The sequence below is a fragment of the Poecilia mexicana genome, unplaced genomic scaffold (genome assembly GCF_051168715.1).
Source record: "Poecilia mexicana isolate PSO_F unplaced genomic scaffold, ASM5116871v1 scaffold_7, whole genome shotgun sequence".
NCBI lineage: Eukaryota > Metazoa > Chordata > Actinopteri > Cyprinodontiformes > Poeciliidae > Poecilia > Poecilia mexicana.
Window position 1 is genome coordinate 29,225,605 of NW_028263376.1, and position 24,635 is coordinate 29,250,239.

Below are 24,635 nucleotides of genomic sequence, written 5' to 3' on the forward strand. Positions count from 1 at the left end.
ACGAGACTCTGGAAGTTTGATTTTGGTGAAAATGCAAAACACCCTCCTACGGACCGAGGACTGTCAAGACAGCAAATACAAGTAGAAGAACCAAAATATAATAATCCCGTTGAATCTAGTATAATAATCTGCATTCAGCTGCTTTTGACATGTTACTCAAGAGCTTTAAACATTACAAGTAATGTCACAAATAAGAAGTTTCTGCTGTTTTAATGTGTTGGACCAACAGAATGTCGTGCATAGTTGTGAAGAGGATACAAGTCTGAAAAGTGTGGCAGGTATCAGTCCACTTTAAAAGGCAAGCCGCGTGAGGTTGCATGGTTTCATATTTGTTAAAGTCTTGGCCAACACGATGAGTCGTCTTAGAAATGCACTTACATACTTAGAGGAAAATTAAAAAAAAAAAAAAAAAAAAGAGCCATCAGTGCAAATTTTGCACTTGTGAGATAAATTATTCACACTGACAAAACAGCAGATCACTCATATACTTTTTCTTAAACAAGCATCATTGTTGTTTTTCTCATCTGTCTGATCTGAGCGGCTTTCATGCATCCGTTGCGTGTTTAGTGCCACCCTCTGTCTGAGGCTTTTTTTTTTTCTTTTTTTTTTTTCCCCCCGTGTCGGCGAAAACATCCAACGCAGACACAAAAAGTCTGGACAGGATGGACATGGATGTCGGCAGGTACGGGTAATGAAAATTACAGCGTGCAGACTTTGCAGTTGACGGGGACAGTAGAGCGGACAAAGAAGCACGAATTATGCTTCACTCTGACAAAACCAGCTGCACTCAGAGGTCATATAATTGGGGGAGGGGGGGGACGAACACCTTCGTGTAATTTCATCTCGATATGAATTCAGGTGCTCTGTGAAAGCCTTAGATGTATGTTCGAGGACATTTGTGAAGAAACGGCATCATAAAGACCCAGGAACACTCTGGCCAGGATCACATGACGGCATGAAAAAGTTGAAGGTATAAAAATTGTTTTTCCAAAGTGGTTTGAGTTTGTGAACTTATAAATCTTGTTTTAATCATGCTGATATAAATGCAGATGGCCAAATAGCCAGTAGTTCTGGATTAGCGCCTAGAGTCGTGGAGGAGAACAAAGAAGAGGATTGTGCGACTTGCTACTCCCTTATGCTGGAGTAGCAAGAAGAAAGCCATTGTTGAACGAAAGTCCTATTTGCAGTTTGCCATAAGCCTCGTAGGGGGACAACGTGTCAAAGAAGGTCAGGTGACACCGAGACATTTTGCCAACAGTCAAAAAGCCTTCTGGTGGAAAACATTGCACAACACCCTGAACTTGTAATCCCAATTGTGATGACTGCAGAGTCATGATGTGGGGAGGGCTTTTCCTCAGCAGGGACGGAGAAGCTGCTCAGACTCAACAGAAAGATGAATGTGGCAAATGTCAGGCAATCTAGCAAGGAAGCTTGCTAGACTCTGCCAAAGCCCTTTGATATGGACGCTGAAATTTGATCATGCTTCATCTAATCAGACTGAACTTCATCTGTTTTACAAAGAAAAACAGGAAAATGAAGGAAACGTACCCATAAAAACAAGCTAGCAAACAAAACACTTCTTAGAGTTAGATGTACAGAAGTTTTGGTAACGTTGCGATCTTTTCTAACAACTTCACAATTATTCACTGTTTATGTTGGTCCATCACATAAAATAAATACATTGTATTTTTTGGTGAAAGGTATTCAGGCACTGTAGAAAATATTGCATGTGTGGGGCTTTATTACTGCTTCCCAAAAACACCTGAAGGTGAGGATTTCCCGTTCACTGTTTCAAAACAGTGATTCTACATCGTCTCCTTCCCACATCCACTCTGTTGTAGAGCAATTCACCTGACACAACATTGTCTCTGCACAGAATTATTGCATTTATATTTATATATTTTCCTATGATGCTCCCATAGTACTGCATTTCATATTGTGTAGCTGAGCTTGTACAAACAGTTTTTTTTTTTTGCTCATGGATTTTCTGGCTCATATTTCCTGTCTAGTTTTTCTTCTTCTTTGTCTCTCTGCAACTGAGCTCTCAGGGCAGCAGTAGGACTTTTCAGGCATTTTTGTGTCTCGGTCAGTTTTCCTCCTTAAGCTGTAGATGAATGAACACATCCACTCTTTCGTGGCTTGGAGATATTCTGCTATTTAATTGGAGTGTGATGACGGCAAAGTATTCTGCATTTGCATTCCCATTTGTTTATTTTCATCTCAAATGTTTCTGTGTGAACTCACACCACCTTGTGGCTGTTTACAATATAGACAGAGAGTTGTTTTTTTTTCTAAATGTTTTACTCTTTTATTTTAATTTGCTAACACATTTTGATATTTAAACAGAAATTAGTTAACTTGATTTTAGACTTCATTTTGGCTCCAGTTTTAAGATTTTGTTGACCTAGAATAGATCATTTTAATTTCAGGAACATGAATTCAAATTTATAAAAAGTATAATTTTTGGATAACAAATGTCACTTTCTGATTGTTCCATTATTATCAATGAAAGTTTTGTAAACGGATTAATAAACACTGCCAATGAATAATGATCAATTTATTTGACTGAAAAAGTCAAAGTACTGTTGTACAGCTTTTTCCGTCCGTCCGTAGTCATCCATTAAGTCCTGAGCACTGCAGAAAAATATGTCTATTTTCTGTAAAAAATGAAAAAGACATGCATATAATACCTCTATGAACACATCCCTGCAGCTTAAGCAAAAAAGCTGCACATATTTATTTACAAATTGAGTTGCAGATGAATTTGTCATTAATTTCCAGTCATATAATTAATTGTGAGCTTAAATATAACAGCACTACTGGAAACAGTAAAACCTAAGTTTGAAATGAAAACATTTAAACTACCAATGTCCATAGTGTCATTTTTTTCTTTCTTTTTTTTTTGTAGATATTCTTCATTAATGCCTCTCAGCTTGTCACATATGTTTACACATGGGAGTCTATCTTGAGTCTGAGGTTATTACTTTAATGCAGTTTGGAGCTTTGAAGTCATATTTTGTGTTGGAAGGGCTGAAAGCAGAAGCAGAAAATCTATATTTTGGAGTGACTCTCATAAACTCTGAGCTCACAGTCGGAACGTTTAAAATGCCAAACATTAGTCCAGTAATCGGAAACGTGGCTGAAGGTTTGTGTCTCTGCTTGGCGTTTCGACAGGCATGTCATCCGACTGGTACCCAAACCTGGACTGGCTGAAAGAGAGCTGCCGCATCGCAACCAGCTACAACTGGGCTGACGTGGATCTCTCTCCGTTTCAAGGTAACACACACACACACACACGCATACATACGCAAACACATCACTATTTCCCAATTCTGATCATTTCAATCGATTACTTTGATTAGACCATTATGTTTCCACCTTTATGTACCTTCACCCTTCAGGCACAGTGTAATAATAATCGAGGTAGTTATAACACTGTCTTAATAAAAGTCATTATCCTGCATCAGTGAGGTTGCCACTTGTTTTTGCCATAGCTCACACACACGCACGCACATGCTCACACACGCACGCACACACACACGCAAACACACACCATCACAGGCTGTCTCACACCCACCCTCACCCCTCCCTCTCAATTGTATAATGTGAATAATCCAATTAGGTCCCAGCTCAGTAACAGCCTGTTATCACGGTCAGTGCACAAAGCCAACAAACATCCACACAGGACTGATGAAGAAGGCCGGTCCTGCAGCACACGGGCTGCTGCTAGCTCTCTGTTTCCGCAACGCTTGACCTCCCTCACACCGGCGTAACGCAATCCTTCACTTTCTGCGGCGTGCTTCCGAGGATCAGGGACAGAGCTCCTGTTTTTCTGTCACTACCAGGTGCATAAATTTTACTACGGGAAGGTATTTTGGACTACGTTTTATTTGCTGCTTATATATTTTGAAATAGAAAATTAGACGCTTTGGGTTTAGCTCTAGTTGTGTGTTTTGTTCACCTGTCAACAGTTATGTGATGAGGGGACGGTGGGTCAGGTCTTATTAGCTTGGTTAGTCTCTCACTCTGCATTCACAGCGATTTACTTCAGGTATTTTTTTTATTTAGTCAAACTGACACTTCCGTGATTAAACTAAAACAAAATCTGTTTCTAAATGAAAGTTTGAAGAGCATTCGCATCAACATGGGAAGGGTTGTTGACATGTTTGTTTTTTTTCTCAGTTATTTCCTTCTTTGACTGAGTCCAACATACTGTAACTTCATGGTGATGATGTACACAACTGAAGAACAATCAAGCTAGATTTTTTTCTTTAGCAAATTAAGGTTTCTGAAGCTGGCACTGGGCTTTTTAGTTGATAAAAACAAAATATATGCATAAATCATAAGACAGAAAATGGATGGCATGTGAGCGACATCGGAAGAGAAGAGTATTTTTTCCATTTAGTCCAGAAATATACAAGAAGGCACATAAGTCATAACCAGTGTGTGTTGGAATTATAATTTCTCCTCCATGACAGAGACATTTGAGAAAATTGTTGTTGGTTGAATTGTAAGGGATACATGTCAAAAATAATAATTTCATAGACCTCAAAGGCCTGAAAATGAGTTTGTTGAAGACTCATTTCATGGACAGTAAGAAGTTTTGATGAAAGAACATAAAGATCTTGCAAAGATAATCGCTGGAAGAACTGGGAGTGGATGAAGCAGAACAAGGGAGAAAGTAATAAACATGGGAAACATGACTAGAGCGAGAGGAAGAGAGAAAATAAAGCTAAACAAAGGGAAAACCCTGAAACCAACAAAACCGGTAACAGAAAGAAACACTAATCAAAGGAACCTAAACCTAAATGCACAATAAATAATAAACCAAAATCTAAATACACAGAGGAACGAACAAAGGCAAAATCAAACCAGGACACGATGAAACCAGAAAGAAAGAAAAAAACCCAACTTCCAACACCTTGTGATCATAACAGGAGGTCAAACTCTTTTGAGAGCCACTGTATGTTTTCTTGGAGGCCACAATTCTCTGTAAAAAGAAGCTTCTCCTCATCCTGTCTGAGTTGCCGGGGCTTTTTTCCTGATGGAAGGAGAACAAACAGAAAGCGATCGGGTGAGTCTAGTTCACATCGATCAACTTCGCCTTCTGCTGCAGGTGGTTGACCCATGCGCTGGTCCAAAGTGGAGCACCTACAACATTTTGGGCATATTTGAGCACCTGAAAGAGGTCTCCTTTGTTGTCTGCAGGGCAGCCTGTGTGAGCCACACTTTGCTGCTCTGCCAGAGGATGTTCTCTTTTGTGTTCCTATGAAATTTGTATGCAGCTCTGAGGATAGCCCAACCCGTTTCCATTTTCTCAGAAAGAAAATTCACTGCTCGACTCTCTTCACTAGGCTGGAGATGTTCAAAGTCTAATTGTTTACGTAGTTATGCGAGTTCCTAGGAGACTGGTTGAAGCAAATCTTGTCACCTAATGTAACGATGAAGAATGTGGGTTGTATGATATAATTAGACTTTCTCAATCTAGAAAAACCTCCCTGTTTGTTCAGAATCAAGTTTTTGTCTGAAACCCACTATGCAGATGTTGAACCTAAACTGGATCCCATGGTTTTTACAGATGCACGTTTTGTTCAAAAAGGGCAAACATGGCTTGGCCGAGCACACAACCTTGAGGTACTCCTGTGTTCAGGACATCACAATCAATTCTGTTTTTTTTTGTTTTTGTTTTTTGTTTTTTTTCCCTCCATCAGCTCTGAAGGAGACCATGAGGCAAGCCGAACTCAACAACTGGACCCTCGATGCCACTCAGATGGCTGACCTGTGTTCTTCAATCAACCAGTTCTTCACAGCCACAGGGGTCATCCCACCTCAGAGCGCGACCCACCCGCAACCTCAGGTCCAACACCCAGCAGCGCCGTCAGCAACGCAGCACCCTGCCCCCATGCACCCGAAGCCCGGCCACCACAACCAGCACGGGCAACACAACCAACACATTGGAACAGGTCGGTCCACACAGCCGCGTTTCTGCAAACACTCAGTGAATAACGTTATCATTCTGCGCGCGCGCGCGCGCGTGTGTGTGTGTGTGTGTGTGGAGGTAAGTTCACTAGTCAGGGTAAAGGGAAGTTGGGAGAAAGTAGAGAATGTAGAAATGTAAAAGTAAAATGAGAAGTAGAAAGAAAAATACAAATAAATATGAGTAAAATAGACATAAAACATTTTCCTGTTTTTTTAATGTCAGCAATGAAACGACAGAAAAAAAAACATCTGAAGCAAAAGACCTGCATCATCCTTTATCTTAATAAGGTCTTTGGTTTATTGCTTGTTGATGCAAATTACAATTTTATCTCTGTCAAACATGTCTTATACATAATTCTAATTCATCAATAGAAATAAAGTGTGTTGTTTTAGTCATGCTGCTGTTAAAGTGCTCTATGAATTGGCTCAGCGCTACCTCTAAAAGACATATGTTGGAATGGGAACGTTCTGGAGATTCATGTGAATGTTTCCACCCACTAAAGCATATGTCTTTATGTCCCTTGTAAATTATCAGAGAGATAAGTTCAATCAGCTTTAGAGGAGAAGACACTTGTACCTTCAAACCTTATTAAAAAAGCTCCTTCAATCATCACCACCTATTTAATTTCAGCCCCCAACAGTATGCATTCAGTACAACGCTCAGGGGCATCTCTTCGCGTGCTTGCTGACGAGCCTTGAAGCTAAATCCTTTTCTCTCTTTGCTCAGCGAGCAATTGTCGCCACTTAACATTGTACATTTGCAAAGAAACTGCAGCGGTTTTCAGTTTCAAGGCGACTCTAGTCAGGACGTGGAGGTGAGGCGACTTGTTTTCACCAGAGACTTGGTACTACTCATCCGGCATAAGACGGCAGTGCAGTTGTGTACGCGAAATGCGCGGTAACAGCTTGTGCTCTGCAGAGACGAATGTGTGAAAGTTGGTACACTAATCTGACAGTTAGTCATTGCCCTTTTGTCTGTTCTCTCGCAGGGAACATGTACATGGACTCGAGACAGAACATTTCTTCTCTGATGGGCCCACCAGGATACCCTCACATGCCTCCAATGAGCAACACGGCGCCCAGCATGACAGGTGACTCTTCCGCTGGGACGGGAGAAACTTGTTAAAGGCGTAATAATGCAGCAAAGTGTTGGCTTTTCAAACGCGTGTAAAGACGCTCGTCTCGTTAAAAAGACATGTTCTTGTTGGTTTCATGAGACGAACAAAATTGTCTCATGAAACCAACAAGAACCTAAGTACATGGAGCAAAACGGTTACATTTTTGTGACTAAAAAGCGAATAAGCGTTTTGCTATGTAGAAATTTTGCTTCCTGAAGCTGTGGAGAATTCTCTTTTCTCCTCTTGTAGCATTTTACAAGAGGAGCAAATGTTTTTTCCACCAGCTCTCGACCGGATATAGGTGAGCGTTTGACGCAGGGCGGGATTCAGACATGTTCCTTTCAAGCTTTCATCTAACTGGCCGAAACCAACAATAAAAGTGTGTGAATAGCCAATAAAGCCAGAATGTTAACCAGCGGTGAGTCTCCCCCCCGCTCCGCCCCCCACATCCCGAAACAACTCATATTTACTGTGCAAGCAAGCTGAATTCAAACACAAAGTTTACTGTTTTAAATCCCTCAAATTGCTACTAAAACATGGGGTGGTTTATTCATGACTTCAACTAGTTTCGTTATTTTAACAAAAACAATGAAAATCACTAATTTCTCAGAAATTGATGATGTCTGCACATTGTGACTCGCATTGTATTAATTGTCAAGTAATTACTGACTAAAGATCATGTTGACTGTTTTTCCGGTACTTCTTACAAAGGTACACCTTTTCCTAAGTGTCTCGGTGTTGTTGATGTATTAGAAAGAGCTCAAGTAACCAAACAGGAAACCCCTAATATGTAATCAACTTCATCCAATCTAAATTCCCGCTGACACTCAAGTAGTCCTGAGTTACTGACGTTTTTCTCCACACGCAGGTCATCACAGCCAGCTGAGCCAGCAGCAACACACTCTGCCTGCGGGGCACTTTCAGGTGAGACGCATCCTCGCTGCCGAGGACATCCAGGACGACTTTGACTGGGACTCCATTGTCTAAAGCTGAACTGCGAGTCAAAATAAGAGAAAAGAGACCCGGCGGGACAATACTGATGTGAGTTTCGTGGTGGACAACCTCCTCGGTTCACCGAAGCAAAGAAACGGACGACAATCCAGGAAGTAATGGAAAGTAATTTTCTAAAATCTTGTTGGCCTTTTTTTCTAACACAAGTGGCTGAGGGGTCCAAAAGACAATCATTATTGAAAAAAGAAAAAAAAAATGACAGGACAGACTTTTATTGTGTGGGGCAGTGCCAAGTTGTAAACACAATGTTTAAAGAGTCACAGGTCGCCAAAGTATTGTCAAATCCTCTGTGTATTTTCATTTTTCTTTTCCCTCAGATGCGTTTCCTGCAACAGCTGATGTCACGTTGAAGTTCTCGCTGATAAAAGAAATGGACAGAAAACTCTAAGCCCGCAGCAGATTGCTGCACATGAATCATATTTCTTGCAAACACAACGAGCATGTTCAGATATTTCAACTTTTTTTTCTTGGTGTAAACATTTCTTTTGCCCTTTAACCGGGCCTCTCTTTATGCTGCTGTGGATCTGAACAAAAGAAGGTGCAGGAAAATGTGATTGAGTGGAGCGCCATCTACTGGTCAAAACAGGAATACTTTTCATGCGCCACAATACAATCTTCCGGGATATTTTCTCTGCCTTTTTCAGACATATTTGTTTCTAAAAATTTATTTTGTATAATAATCTGGTGTGCTCAGTTTTCATGCTCTCAGGGTGAAATGCTCACGCGCATCTCCACTTTTGTGCCGTTTCTGAATGAAAATGTCCCTCCTCTGACCTGGCACTAACACGTATCCCGGCTGGTTTGGTCTCAGTTTTAAGTTTTCACTCTTGTTAGTCAAATATATCATGAGATGAACCGACGTCATTTACATAGTGCCTCAGAAAAATCCAATTTTCCTTAAAAGATTTCAGTTTTTGTCTTTTTTTTTTTTCTTTAAATTGCAATTCGAATAATCAAAGCAATTTTAGTGTCAGACAGAGATAGCCAGAGTAAAAACCAACCTGGGCATTTGTGAAAAACTTAATTGTTGCCTTTATTAAATATGAATTAACACTGTTTAACAGGATTAACTGGAAAGCTGAGTTGATTTTCACATGTGGACCAGATCAAGAAATACTTAAAGTAGAACCTGTCTAGCATCATGGAGCAGGGAGTTCAGCAATATGTACACCTCTAATTAAAATTATATTGTGGCTATGATCATGCGTATAAGTTAGAAAAAAATGCATTGCCTGCATTTCTTGTATTGAAATTGTATTTATGCTATTTATTTATATGTATTTATTTATTTATTTATAGGATTCTATGAAAAACAAATGCTTCACTTGTTTTCTTTTTATTCCCACACCTAGAATTAAGTTTTTTTGTTTTTTAATGTGAGACTCTGGTACAGCTATACAATATAAATTTATTTTAGACCTTCTTACCCATCTTTGCCAAAAACAAACACTACAGAGGGAACTCGCATCCTGCCTGAGTTCAGCGTGTCCTGAGCTCGTCCACACGTCTGTTTTAGGGTCATTTGAGAGCGACCTGATCACCCAGGACACGTGTTAGTGCCAGGTCTGAGTGGGGCCTGCGTCGGTTCGACTCTGTGCCATGTGTTTAGATCCCGTTTAGCTTCGGCTAACGGGAAATGGTCAGCTCCATATGCTGACGAGCTCATTGTTGTTGTGGAGTGAGCTTTGCGGCAGGTGAGAGAGCAGCAGCTTATCAAGTTGGGAAGCAAGTTGCAGGCCAGACTTGGACTTCCCTAAGATTTGTGCCCAGTGTTTGATGTATAATTCACCAGGCGGAGCCTCTGTATTTCTGAGGGGAGCGTGCGCAGAGTTTCTGAGCAGACTCGAGGAGTCGACTGATCATTTATGATGCCTGAATTAGGAAAAAGAAATAGCAGGTTTTGCACAACACTAAGTCTGAGAGCATCTACTTAATAAAAGAAAGATGATTTTTTTCTTTTTGCAGAACTAAAAAGAAGAGACAAAATGCTCTGGTTTGTTCATTGTGACGTTTCTTTTGTCTGTGTACAGTTCTGTATTGTCTCCGATTTTCATTAGTGTACAGCTTCATAAGGCTAAAAAAAAAATACACTAAAAAATAAAGGAATTTCTTTGTAGTAACATTTTGAGCTCATATTTCCGTCAGCGAAATATTGAAACTTAAAGTGTTATTTGTTTCAGAGGAGCTCGGTTATTAATTAGGCGGTCACAAAACAATCATTGTATGGACAACAAAAAAAAAAAAAAGGGAAATGCTCCTTATTGCCATTCAGTGCTGTGTTACAGTGACCAGCATATGTATATCTTCTCTGTTCGTATGTTTGTCGTCTTTGTAAATAACTGTGTTAATCCTCTGTTTTTGCCCTTGAAAAACACAGACTGAAAAGCAAAGGAAGCTGCAAATGGAGACGGTATTTTGTTACGTGTCCTTCTGGATTTGCATCATGTACATAAATTCAGTATACTGTAAAGAAGTGATCTAAAAAAACAACAAAAAAAAAAAAACTGGGATTGGCAAGCTGTGTGTCCAAAAATATTCAGTGTATGGCGGTTAAAATATGTTAAGTGTTTATTAAAATGTCACAAGCCATTTTTACTGCACCAATCCTGCGTCTGCTGCCGTCATTCCACCATTATTCCGTCTTTGGACTTTGAGCCAAAGGCCTGCAGAAGATCAGGGTGATGGGACGGAGGCCTTTCAACACTTTCAGTTCGTCACAGTTGATTTGATAAAATAAACGGATAAATTGCTGTTTTTAGAATTAACAAATCTAAATCTGCCTGGGATATTAATAATTTTGAGCCGAACTATAGATATGTTAAGATATACTTTTGGTGGTGAAACGAAACCTAAGGAACAACCAAGTTTATTTATTTATTTTTTTGTAAGACGGGCTCGTCACCTTGCTTTCATCCACACTTGTAGCTTGTTCTCCAATAGGTGTCAGCCAAGTGCCGAGCAACATCTAGTCTTCGGTTGGATGTAAACTCGACAGACCACCCGTGCTTCGTTGTGTAAAAGTCACACAGTGTTGAAACTGCTCTAAAAGCTGCCTTTCATTGGGTTCAAGTCCTTAAAACCCCTGCTGCTAATCTTATCTCTTCAAGAAAAAGAGCTACACTTTAAGCTATCAATGCAGCTGATTTATAAGTGCTTAATTTATTACAATTTTTATTTAGGCAATTATCGAAGAATTCAGACATCAGATAAAACTCTTGTTGCCTGAAGTTAAGTTTATAGTTTTTTTATCATTCATTCCTAAACTTGCTTAAAAACTAACTTCAGTATGTTTTTTTTTTTTTTTACAGCACATTCATTCAGTTTCTGTCATGTTTTGATATCAGCTATTTATCTGTCTAAAGTGAATGTGTGCAAGCTACTGATACCGCCGCAGGCTCTGCTGGCCTGAGTTGCAGAGCCTCATTCAGGGCTGGACCGCATTAGCCACCTTACAGTCCTTACTCAGAGGAGCCTCCTCCCAGCACAACCTGCTCCCCAAACCGCCCGCCCTACCTCCGACCCAACCACCCACCTCCTCCCCGCTCAGTTTATTCACCATCTTTTCTCACTCATGCTGTGTGCCATTCCCTCCCTCTCCCGTCTTACACTTCTTCAAAGTGGCCAGAGCTCCTCTTCTATCCTCTCCACATCCTGTCCTGTACAGATTTGTATCAATTTTGCCTAATTCTCAGGCCACTTTTTTTTCTTTTTTTTTATCCTGAACTTTTTCTTTAACTATTTAAAAAAAATTTTTTTTAATTCTTCACCTTTTTTTTATTTATTTTTTTTCATTCCGGTGTACAACCCTGAACTGTACAAGATCTCTCTGATTTGAGTCTCCCAACGGTTTTTGGCAGGAGAAAAGGTGCTTAGAAGAATTTCCCACCACAATGAAAGTTCAGCTGCTGCTCCTCCTGGCCCTGGCCGGCCCTCTCTGCTCCTTCACACGTGCAAGTAAGTGTACTCTTTATCACAGTCCTGTCGTTAGCACACTCTGTCCCCCCTGTGTGCCTCTGCCTCCATGTGCCCTGCATGCACCACTCTTTGTCTGCTTTAACCTGTGCTGATCTAACAACAACAATGAAAAACGGTGCCTTGAGATGGAAGCAAAAAGTGTTTCGATAAGAAATTAATCTGACGTGTTTTTTCTTTTTTTAATATTGAAATCTTGAAAAAAAATTTTTTTTTAATTATTTTTATTTCAAAATTACTGCAAAATTTTAGTCTGGTAACGATTGTCTGTAACTGGTTTTAGCCGTTTTCCTTTTCTCTCTCTCTCTCTCTCTCCCTTTCTTTTTATATTGAGCAATACCTTTCCATGACAAATATAGATGTTTTTGTTGTTTTTTTTAACAACCACCTCTCCTGCCTTTATTATACTCCTGATGTGTTTTCATATTATCGTCTGCTACTGGTGCTGAGTCCAGACAACAGGAAGAGTTTGATTTTCTGCCATGAGAGGGAAAAAAATGATGTAATAGCGGGAGCTCAGCTGCCTCATGTCTGTAAACTCTTGGCACAGCTAAAGAGTAGAAAGGGAATATCCTTTGGAAGCGTCCCAAAGCACTTCTCATACGCAAGTAGGCAAGGAAGAAGGTTGGGTAGGGGGTGGAGGCAACGGGGGGGGTGCTGTAAATTGTAACGTACACCGTACATACTTCTCCAAAATGCCGTCCTACGCTTTCTTTCTATATGTATATATATTTTTTGCAGCTTTTCATTTCGACCCCAATCCCCTCTCTCGTTCCTAAGTAGGACTATCACTCATCTCTTGATCGCCTGGGTTCATATCTTTGCCTTTAAGAAAGAAAAGTACCCATAAGAAACAGCCGGCACCAACGGTAGGGAAGGGCCGGTCTGCTTTCGGTATTAATAGAGAGCCTCTATATTTAAGAGGGTCATGTGGAAGGGAGAGGGAGCAGGAGACGCGCCCTATCCGTCCCTGTGTGTTGGTAAACTGTTGGACTCGCCAACCCCCTTGGCGTCTACCCATCTTTGGTTGGGGTGTCAAAGCTTTAGCTGCTTAAAATCCCCCTGTCATGCCTCCCTCCCCCCCTCCCCCCGCCTCGTAACAGCTCGCCTCCTTTCTACAACCCTACCAGTCTGATGAGTTTAACCCTTAACAGGGGGGGGAAAAAAAACATATTTCAACTTCAGAAAGTATCTTTATGTTTCAAAAAAAACAAATGGAACAAAAGCATAGAAGTGGGCACATTTTCCTCCATCTAATCTTCTAACTTTACAAGGGTTAGGAATCCTGTAAAAGCTTCCTTCCATTCATTCCCCCACCCCTGTTCTCGCTGCTAATGAGTTTTGTCTGCCTTGCCTTGCTGGCCCAGTAACACCCCGATCACATCTGGCTACTCAAAAGTGGGTCAAACTTAACCTCACGCTCTTAATATGAGACCCCAGACCAGTAATGGCGAAACATAAATATATGAGCCGCACGCATATTTTCATGTCAGCTCATGAGTCTCATTTTGAAGAAGCAAAAACGGCACAGTCATGCTTTTGAAATTTTCCACAGAGAGAAGAGAGAGAGAGAGAGAGAGAGAGAAACATCTGTTTTAGGAATAGGAGGCAGAGAGGCTGTTTTAGCGCTGACGTCCTCAGTCTGCAGCAGCCTCTCTCAGACCTGAGAGGAAATCCACAAACGGAGCTGAGAGCTGAGGCGGAGAAGTGTACAAACCTCTGTAAAGATAGCATCGTGCGCCTCGAGAACGCACGTAAATAGGAAGCCATTTGACAAAGAAATTGATAGCTACGCGCAACCAAAGGTTAGAAAGATTAGGAGTTTAGGAGAAGAAGGTTGCAGAGGAAATCTGGGAACTGAGTTTTAGGGGTGCAGCGATCAAACCTGCAGGCCATGAGAATAATGAATAACTCGTTGTGATGCCAGTATCTGTCCCCCCCCGGTGATGAAGTCCAGATGGGCCCCGCTCTGTCTCTTTGTCTGAGTTTAAAAACAAAACATCAGGCGTTTGGACACTTTTTGTGTGCAGTTAGTGATAACATTGTCTGCGAATATTCCCCCCTGACCTCGGGTTTCAAACCTCTACATAGCACTGGGTAGCATTATCACCAGCGATATCGCCTACTGGTTTTGTGGGGGAGTTCTGCCAGATGAGCAGAGTGTCTCTCTCCGTTCCCTCCTTCAGCGTCTTGACACATTCCGCACCCCAAAGGTGGACATGGTCTCTCACTCCCCTCACATCGTCTCTCCCTCCCACACCAAGCTGTGAATTAGAACGCACAGACATGCGTAAACAGAGGCCCGCTGTGGCAGCCGATTGCGATGGCCTCGGCGGATGGAAGCTGCTACTCCCTTTGTTCTCGTCTCGCCCCGCGTGTTGTTGTGTACCTGCTTCGCACAACAACTCCCATGAAAGAGGTTTTATTTTTGTCAGGCAGAAAGCGCGGCTCTCTGTCTTCACACAGCCTCTTATACCGTCTCTGTCTATCTGCAGCACTTGATGCATGTCAACCAAAGTCATAAACCAGGCTGGTTTGTAGTAAAAATATATATTTTTTAATACCTTTTGTCATATTTACACACAAGCTTATGTCTTTCCTCTTAATGAACTGTGGTCAGTACTGGATACGGGTTTAGATTCAGATGCATAATTTATTCCGTGTTCCTGTCAGAATATATAAAAAATATATACATCTTGAACATTGTTTTTTTATTTGTGTGTGTGACTTTAAATCAGACATTCACCACAGCACCAAGTGGAGATGAACCATTCAGAGATTTGCAGTGGATTTCTCTTGAGTTGACGCTACAAACTGGTCAATTAAAATTTCTGATCTTGTTCTTTAATATATAAGAAGGTAGGAACTGTAATTTCCCCCAACTATGGGGGGAATTATGCTAAATATTCTTTTCTAGCCAAGATCAGTTATTTAGTATTTAATGACATTTTTTCATCCTGCATATCAGACACAATTAACATTTCTTTTTTTTTTTTTTTACAAAGTTCCCATTTTAAAAATGCTTCTGGCATCATCACAGTTACCACAAAAAACTGTCTGGAAATGTCAATGTTTTATGTGGATTCTAGAGAATTTAGTCTTTTCCAAAACGTTAAGCTTTGCTAAAGTCATTTTGCTGTTGATGGACAGATATTTCGCCATTGTGGGACGATAAATGAATTTCTATTCCATTCTACTCTAACACTTCCCAATCCGGCATGTATCACAATAGACTGAGGTCAGATGTTTAAAAAGATAAAACTGACCGACTGCTGTGTACTCTATTCAGCGATCCAGTTATTTACTCAAATTCTTGCCATCTTTCTCTCTGAGAGTTTTATCTTCGACAGCCATAAATCAAAATAATTTTATCTTCTTACATTTTTTGCGTTTCCCCTTACAAAAATAAAACTTTGACTCTCTTTTGTTTACCGTTGTCAGAGCAACAAGTAGATGCATCTGGTGAGTTCACTGGTCGGGGTTTTTGACGTAACAATCAGCTCACTGCTGGTCAAGGCCACTGAAACTGAAACATCTTCAGATGACCACAACCGCAGACGATGGGGTCTTGCAGCAAACCCACCCCTTTCTTACCCGGGTAAAAGGACGTTGACTAGCCATCTATTAAAACCAACTGGATACAGACGTTTAGGTCATAAACCCAATCATTACTTGTTGGTGTACAGGCTCTGTGTGTGTTTGCAGTTGTAATCCATCTTGTCTAGTTGATAAAAATGATCAGAAAAAAAAAAATTGTGTCTTGGAGACTCGGCTCTAAGCTAAAAGCCAACAGCTCTGCTTCCCTGTCTCCGTCTACAGTCGAACCACTTTCCATGGATCTTCGCTGTGGACGTTCGGCCAACCGGAACCTCAGGAGTTGCTAATGCAATTCCTCTTCCAAAAAAAAAAAAAAAAGCTGTTCACCGTACATCACACATCACCAAAGGCCATATGTAACCCCTTGATTGAATCATGTGGAGCCAACTGTAACCAACAGGCATGCAGGCATTCTCAAACTCTAACAGAAGGGCATCTGCTAACATTTCAGGCAGTTAGATGCTGTTTCAAGCTTGCCTGATGCTGAATTGGAGGCAAGTGAGTGTGTAGATGGGTGTGGTCAGATCGATGTGATATAGGATAGAGGGTGTATATTTGGAGCCCTTTCGTAGCCTTGTCGGCCTCAAAAAGACACAACTGGTTTGCAAGCATGAATGTCAGATTGGTGGATAGTTTCTTATCGCTAAGCTGGAATCAAATCACATCTTATTAACTACCCAAAGTGTGGCACTCGCATTTTCGAGACAGCAGCGACGACGGGAACATTACAGAGATGTTTCAAACTCGGGTGCGCTCAGGAGCTGACAAAATGAACATGCCCTTTCAATGGTTAGCTCAAATGTGATGGTAGGAGTCCAAACCTTTTCTCTGGGGTTTTGCTTCCAGGCCTGGACCGGCTCTGGATTAGATGTTCAGATTCAGTATTATACCCTACATGTCCAAAAAGCCGACCGCATTCATCATGACATCATTTTTCCCCCCCTGCTTCTCAGTTTTGAATCACTGAATACCCGAGGAAGATCCCTCCCACCCTCGCGATTTCAATCTGTCTGGCCTTCCTATCTCCACCCCTACGTACAATGATTCAGTGCTTTCAAAAGTTGTTGGCCCTGACAAACTTATCCTCAGGGATCGGTTTGTTGTTCTCCTCAGGGAGTGGCATGGTCACACAGAGAGAGAGAGATGGAGCAGATTAAAAGAGGAGGTGGGGGGGGGGGAACAGATTTCACCAGAGTTGCTCACTAATGCAGCTGCATTAACCCAGAAGGGTTATTTTTGTGGGGAGGAAATACTACTCCGAGCTAATTGTGGGAACTGAGCACATAATGAAACAATTGTTAGAGGAGTTTAGGGGAGGTGATTACACATAGTGTGTAGCCGTACTCTGTACTTTACTCACAGACCATTTTATCATCATTTACAGACGGTCCAAACAAACAGATTGAAGCCCCTCTGCCCCCCCCCCGCGTTCAGCGGTCGGTGGCAGCGGGAACAAATGTTTTGTTATATTTCCCCCGCCTGGTCATAATGAAGGCGGGCGAAGGCCATCCAGGGTTATTTTTGGACGTTTTGAAAGGATTCGTTATTGTCTCACGTATTTAGTAGAAGTCTAATAATGTGGAAAGGGACGGACATTAATGACAGCGGCTGAGCTTAAAAAAAAAGACTCTTTTTCGGCTCTCGGTAGAAATAAAGTTTTGGGGCATAAGTGGATTTCTAACCAGCAGATTTCACTTTTCCAGAGGAGAAGGAGTCGTTTGTACGCCAATTTTTTGTCAGTGGAAAGTTGATTGCAGGCTGTAATTTTGGTGCCCCGCTGAAGGCTGGCTCCTTAATTTTCAAGTGGTGCTGTTCAGGCTAAACTTTCAGTTGTGGCTGGAAGGATATAGACCTTTGGGAGATGAAGCAAGCGCTACTGGTGGGGAATGACTGCAATGAAATTAGGCTGGCTCGCAGTCGGCGCGAGGATAAATACGTGTTTATTTTCTCAAATATTTACAAGACAATCAGCAGTGCAGACGTGTAGGCTCTAAAAACGGTTAATTTTAGATGCCAATTGTTCAAGAGAGGATAAAATGCAACATTTTCTTGACATGATTGACAAATTTGGGCTTTCTCGTTAATGAAAGTATCAAGCATGTGTCCTCACATTTTGATAACTGCCCAAAATGTACTCCGTAGGACTTGGGGAAAAACCAAATTATAAGTTCCCGCACTCTTAGATGTTGCATCAGGTCTGAAAGGGGCTTGCAGCTCAGGGTTAACAAGCCTTCCCGTGCCGTCCTGACACTGCGGCTCCTTCCACAGGAAATGAGGCAGAGGATGTGGCATTCTCCTACACAGAGAAAAGACACAAATCTAAAGGCAGGATGGAGAGGGGAGGGGCGGGGAGGATGTACATTTCATGAGGTCACTGGCTTTGGTAACTGTGCACTAATGATGGGACAGTAGTAATGAGAAATGCTGCATAAGCCTTTGGCGGCACCCTTCCAAACAAACGGGAGAACCTCTTTGTCGAGTGTCAGTTTGATTTAACAACCTCACTCCGTGGGACCAGTCCAAAACGGGGAGAGGACAATGCATCTGCTTGCTTTAGTCGGGGTTTTGCGATCATTTGAAATTCTGATTCACTGTCTCTTTGTGATGCCATGAGGTTTCCACAACCAGATATTGTAATAAAGCGCACAGTGTCCTTTCTTTACAGGCTTGTATATCACCAAGCAGTGAGCACTTCACTGAGAGCACGCTTACGTTGGCAACAAAACTGATAACTGATTTTCAAGCCAGCATGTGGTCACAGCTGGGAGTGAAGCCTCAGGATAAAAACACAAATTTCTACTAGTTTATCTAATGCAAGATAAGAGGGGAGGAAAAAAAACAAGCATAAAACTTATTTGGGAGAGAGAAAGCCCTTTATAAAGTGGATTTGTATTCTGTGGCAAAGAAAATGTAGATTATTGGATGTTTGTTTGAAAATCAGCATAACTTATTTGAGATCTTTTATAATTGCTCCCCTCAGGTCCTACGACAGTCACCTCATACTCCTCTTCGGCACCAGAAGAAACAAAAACAACAGTCATCACCGGTCCTTCTCCCACCGACCCACAAGTTGCCCCTCAAGCCACCGTTTCGGCAGTACTGAGCGCTGTGCTCAGTACTGCCGAACCGGTGGCTACAACTGAGGCCGACATTGACGTCCCTACTACAGAATCAAATCAGATCCTTGAAACAACTACTGTGGAAGTAAACGAAGCTCCCACCGTGCACACTTTGGCCTTCGCTGAGACGTCCTCGCCTCCTCCCGAGACCACTGCAGCTCCCGCTTTCGAAACCACAGCTTCTGATGAGACCAGTAGCCCCCTCAAAGACGAGACCGAAGCACCAATTGATCCGACCATGAGTGCGGACGAAGCTACGGGGACCGACGGTGGCAACGCAGACCTGACGGTGGAAACTGAAGGTGACTGAAGACTCAGTCCAATAGTCTGCAATTTTTCCAGAACAATAATAGTAAAAATGATGATTTGTAGATGAAAAAAACAACAACAACAACAACAAAAAAACAATAACCATTGTCTTCCAGAGGGCATGAGCACCGGACAAATAGTGGGAATTGTGATTGGCGCCATCGTGGCCGTGGTGATTGTCATCGCTGTGGTGATTGCAGTGTTGAGGAGGATGGGCAAATACTCGTAAGTCTACAGTCTACCTCCTTCTGTATATCACCTGTCTTGCTAAATTTTACGTCAAACTCTTCAGATTTTTTTTTATGTTAGAATGCCAAGTACATAAGGAGGAAGTACATAAAGGTGTAATAGAGAGAAAATGGTGCACAATTTTCAAAGATCCTTGAAAATAAATATCTAAAAAATGTTAGATGCATTTTCAACTAGCCCCACTGAGTTCATACTTCACAGCTGCAAGTCTTTTAGGGTCTGTCTCTTCCAGATTTTGAAATCTAGAGACAGAAAGTGTTATGTTTTTCATTTTTCAAGTGTTATCATATTAGATGGAGAACATCTAAACATCAGTTTTGAATTTCGAAACAGATTCTAACAAAGAGGAGCACAATGCTGCTATGACAATGTTTCCCAATGAACATTTGTAGTGAAATTAAGTTAAATGCATTATGACCTTAATTAGGTGACTACAAAGCCAGCAGGTTACACTGTATTGATTTTTATTAGAGAAAAATTCATCGTGTTGTTTCATATGAAGCCACAACAAGTTGAATGTTTGTCGTCTGAACTCGACAAAATGTGCTCAAATCTTCGTAACCTACTTTCACTGTAAGCCATGTGCAGCTCTGAGGGCATAAATTGTTGACAATACGGCGAATGTTCAAACAAAGTTGTGCTCGGAGTCATCACTTCTTGCTTTCTCTAAAAGTTGAGCCAAACCTTTAGTCATTAATTACACAGTCCCATTACATCATGTACAGTGATGTAATGGGGCTTCTTGGTCTGTGGTGATAAGTTGACATTGGATTCCCAGCACTGCAGCGTTGCAGCCATAAATGGTCTAAAGGTATTCGAACCCATTTTGAAAGCCTTTTACTTCCCTCGGAGAAATAAGCAAAATCTCTTCCAAACGACAGCGTTTCCACTGAACGCGCCTTCCGTTATGAGAATATGATGGCATTGGATCGTAGTAAGTGTCTTTTTGTGTGTGTGTGTGTGTTTGTCATAGGTCTACCAAGAGCAGAAAACCTGCAAAAAAAGACAGCGTTGTTGTCTCTGTAAAGTTCTCCAACTTCATTCTGAAGCTTTGAACCCTCCGCCTACCCTTTTTACTCTCATTGTAACAAACATTTTCTCCCCATTAAAACACTCCTGACACTCCGGTGAAAGCTGCTCCTTTTACTGACACACAGTCCCGTGCTTCAGGACGTAAAAATTAGGCATTCATGGTGACAAGTGACTCTCTCTTGCCTCCAAATTACTCTGTTTGTTGACTCAGTGTCAGTGTACATGAGCAGTGGTCATCAGGAGGGCAGGTTTCATAATGGCAGCTTGATTTAATCCCTAGGAACAGAAGATTTGTGTTTGCCAGGACTGGAGCTGGGAGTTAGAATCAGCCATTTTTGTTTGTTATTTCAGCGACTAATGGTTCAGTTTTGTCTGATTGCTTCACTGTCATTCCAAAAACTTGATGGTAAGATATACTAAAAGAGAATAAGCAAACTAAAAGCTTATGCAACCCCTCTCGATCTGTTATTAAAATCTACTGCTAAGTTATTTTTTTCCATCCGTATTTATATCAACGTGTGCCTAATAAAAGAAACCAAATTACCACCAGCAGCGAATTAACGTCGCAATAACAGAAAGCTTAAATACTCTGAGTCCAGCAGGATAATGTTCCATTTAAAAGCCCTTACTGATTCGTTTTTTGTTTTTCTTTCTTTCCTTCTGTCCTCTGCAGCCCTTGAAGAAAAAGTCAACCAAGCAGCAGGAGCGTGGAAAGTTCTGGAAATCCTAAACTACTGAACTGTGACTTTGAGTTTGATAATTAAAACGAGCACAATGCCAGAACTAAACTAATCTAACCTGGACTTGAAATGATGCCAAACCAAGGGGTGCAGCGAGGGTCGAGTGTTTTGTTGTTGTGTGTATATACAGTGTGTACTGTAATGTGTGTGAGACAAGAGGGGGTGCACAAGTCAACATCTTCGTTTTCCCCTGCTTACCTCCCCAAAAAACAGCCCTGTCTTCCCTCGTGTTCATGAAGTGAACAAAAAAACAAAACAAAACAAACAAAAAAAAACAATGGGACAGCAAATTCTTTTGTTGATTGAGTAAACAAACAATTTTCTGATACCAGGAAGAAGGCATTAAAGGGAAGTAGCTCAGCAAAATTACTGTTGAACTTTGAGAAATTGACGTAATGGAGAAATGTATCAAATACAAAATGGGGGACGGGAGGGTAGGAAATAGAAAATACTGTTGCAAATCCACAGGATGTATGTATATATATTGAATTCAGTGGCGCTACATAGGATAGAGCGAGCAACTTTCTCATTCTCTTGCAGTTGCATAGGCTAGAATTTGACAATATCCAGTATACAGTATGAACAGGCAATCATAGGATGGTGTTGTACAATGCCTCAAAAATATTATGCCCCATTATAGTTTTTTTTTTTTTTTGCACTTAAATGTTGCAATAAATGGCAGTTAGTTGCTGCTAGAAAAATTTTGTTGCAAGATTGTTTTAGTTTAGCCCTGTTGGAGGGTTGCTTTTAGCATAAGCAGGCTGTCTACGGTCATTCCACTGCACATAAATTGGTTTTAAATCTAGACTCTGACAAAGCCACTCCAAAGCCTTTCTGTTTTTATTAGGCATTGAAAGGTAGACTTGCTCAAATGCTTGCATAAACCAGGCTGCTTGAGTTCAGTTACGGCCAGTCATCCAGGTTCTGAAGTAGCCAGACCACCCAACTTCCACCACCAAGGTTAACTTCCAGTATATTGTTTTCTTGTTTTTATTTTTCTGAATTGCTATGTGTTTTTTTTTTTTTTTTTTTTTTGGGGGGGGGGGGGTTTCAGGGGGGATCTCAAACAGGCTCTTTTGTTTGTTTTGCTCAGCAGTGGTTTTTACTATTAAAGACCTTTTGCCCACTTTCTTTACTATTGCTGAATCATGAACTCTGACCTTAACTGCGGCAAGTGAGGTCTGCAGTGCTTTAGATGTTATTCTGTGTTCTTTTGTGCCATCCTGGATGGAGTCACTGATGCCCTCTTGGAGTACTTTTAGTAGGGAAGCCACTCCTGGAGAGGTTCGCCACTGTGCCATTTTTCTTGTTTTTTTTTTAGCCTACTATATGTTGTCAGGCAGGTTTTATTCAAACAATTTATTGATTCTGTATCCCTGGTTGCATTCAGACCTGGATGTGGCTTGGAAAATTAAACTGTTTTCAAAAAACACACATAAGTTGTGACCTACCGGGGTTAGTGATCATGTTTTTGTGTACATAGGACTGGGATGGTTTGGATAGTTTATTTCCCCTCAATAAACACAAAAAATAATCATGAGACAACTGATTTTTGTAAATCACTCACTTTACGTCAGTCTGCTATAATTTTTTGAAAACATCAAACATTTGAATGTGACAAAACCAGCAAGAACAGAAGAAACCTGTAATGGGGCAAATACTTTTCCACAGCACTGCAGTGAAGTCGTTCTAGAGCACCAGTTAGAACAGTTCCCCATGCGGCCAAAATACCCGACACCTCGAGCCAATTGCATGAAGCACAGCGTGCAGACTTTGTCCCGACCATGGGCGTCCTCTTCGAGGACGAGCGCAGCAGAAACAGCAGCCCTCGTTTGCAGGAGCACCCTGACATTCTGCCCACTTTAACACTGACACATTAAAACCTGATACACATCTGTGAAATTTAGCAGAAGGGTTTCTGCCACTGTTTCTGGTATTCTCTCACTAGCGCAGAGGATTTCAAAGTTTTGAAGTGTGCTACGAGTGGGTCTTGAATGAACTTCTTCAGCTGGCTCCTGCTCTACTTCGGGTCTCCGTGCTGCCGTAGGTTGCTAGACGTGATAAAAGTATTAGCTTAACAGCGTATTCTGTTTATGTCACCAGAACAGCCGTCCAGTTGTTAACTGCATATTGCACACAGGATAACATTTCATAGCTGCACTTAGCTTTAGTGCTCAGTGTTAAGCAGGCATTTCTTTTTGTTTTGTTCCAACTGTAACTGTGCTAACTGGGTGCATAAATACTCTTATCTTACCCTGCCTGCTTTTAAAACTTGTTTAATATGTGCACTGAACGAGAGGAGTAATGTTTGATGATTTAGACTTTAGACACTGCAAATGTTTGCAAAGATCCATTTCTTTTGCTTTGCCATGATGTCGTCCATTTGTGCCATGTGTTTCATGCAAACCTCTTATTTAATTGCAGTGTTTTTGTTCATACAGTTTCAATAAAGCGAGAAACATTTCACAAAACATTTGCTCATCTCCCTCTATTTATATTAGAAACCGGTCATAAAAATGGACACAACTGAGCTCATTGTTGACCAGCACTGTACTTCCCCTCTTATATACTTGTGACCGTTACAGTCCCATGACACTTATTTTCTGTTTCCAACTGAAGTATACAAATGTTAACAAGTTGCCCAGGGCTCCGTCCAGCTGCCTCCTCTCCGATTGGCCAGTTCAAGCAGCGCTTCAAATTAACGAGAGGGAGCGAAAACAAAACCCTTTTCAAGCTGGCAAACAAGCAGCACCAAATATGGAGAGCCCTACAACGTGGAATCGTCGGGTCGGTTGGTGCCTCTGACAGTTAGGTGTGTTTTTTGCGTCATGTTGTGGAGCTTTTCATACGATGCTGTTAAGCTCAGGCAAACCTCCAGCAGTAGGCTGCGAGTTGCACAGAGATGCTCTATGTCTGGCTCCCTGTCCTCCGTGTGGTTTTAGGCACCAACCCAACACCTCCCACCCCGCCCGAGCCTCTGCCCCGTTGGCGAGCTTCATAACTCCCTTTAGCTCACTCTCTGGGTGCTGACTGCCGGGAACAATGGAGGCTTTTGAGAGGGGGCAAACGGAGAGGCTACATGAGCCGCGGCTCGCTCGCTCTCTCTCTCCTCACTGCTGCAAGGAGGGGCTAGCGGGGGAGATTCTGTGCGTCCTTGCAGGGTGGAGTCACTTCCTGGGTGGGCCCTTCTTCCATCATGTGTTTTCACATCCACACACACATCATACAACATGTTCCAATAAAGATTTAAATTATAAGCTTTGCTGATGAAAAAGACCCACTAAAACCTTTAAGAGTCATTCGTCGGCGAAAGGCCTGAAAGCAGCTATTACAACACACAAATGGAGGAATTTACAAAGATTCAAGCCACATGCTCTTAACTGCACAATTGTTCTAAATCATCTTTAATGATCTCTAAAAACAGGCCTACTTGTGACATAACATTAGTCAGAGAGACATTCTTACTCAACTAAAGGTGACTAAAACATACTCGGAGAGGAAGGAGGAAC

General features: G+C 41.6%; 2 protein-coding genes across 3 annotated transcripts in view; both read left to right on the top strand.

The window, feature by feature from the left end:
• The window catches only part of LOC106928592 (forkhead box protein J3-like), a 78,384-nt gene extending 67,672 nt beyond the window's left edge, over positions 1 to 10,712 (top strand). Inside the window, exons 10-13 of the mRNA XM_088007409.1 lie at positions 3,175 to 3,276; positions 5,712 to 5,963; positions 6,969 to 7,070; positions 7,966 to 10,712. Of these exons, the coding sequence (XP_087863535.1) occupies positions 3,175 to 3,276; positions 5,712 to 5,963; positions 6,969 to 7,070; positions 7,966 to 8,084 (575 nt within the window). The 3' untranslated portion in view covers positions 8,085 to 10,712. The remainder of the gene's footprint in view (positions 1 to 3,174; positions 3,277 to 5,711; positions 5,964 to 6,968; positions 7,071 to 7,965) is intronic.
• Positions 10,713 to 10,832: 120 nt separating this feature from the next.
• pdpn (podoplanin) lies at positions 10,833 to 23,597 on the top strand. Of its 2 annotated transcripts, XM_015004949.2 has the most exons (5): positions 10,833 to 12,062; positions 18,658 to 19,098; positions 19,222 to 19,330; positions 20,328 to 20,376; positions 21,060 to 23,597. In XM_015004949.2, the coding sequence occupies exons 1-5, from the start codon at positions 11,999 to 12,001 to the stop codon at positions 21,114 to 21,116; spliced, it is 720 nt and encodes a 239-aa protein (XP_014860435.1). In that variant the 5' UTR covers positions 10,833 to 11,998; the 3' UTR covers positions 21,117 to 23,597. The 2 variants fall into 2 exon arrangements, with proteins under 2 accessions (XP_014860435.1, XP_014860437.1); XM_015004951.2 differs by lacking the exon at positions 20,328 to 20,376.
• Positions 23,598 to 24,635: the final 1,038 nt, after the last annotated feature.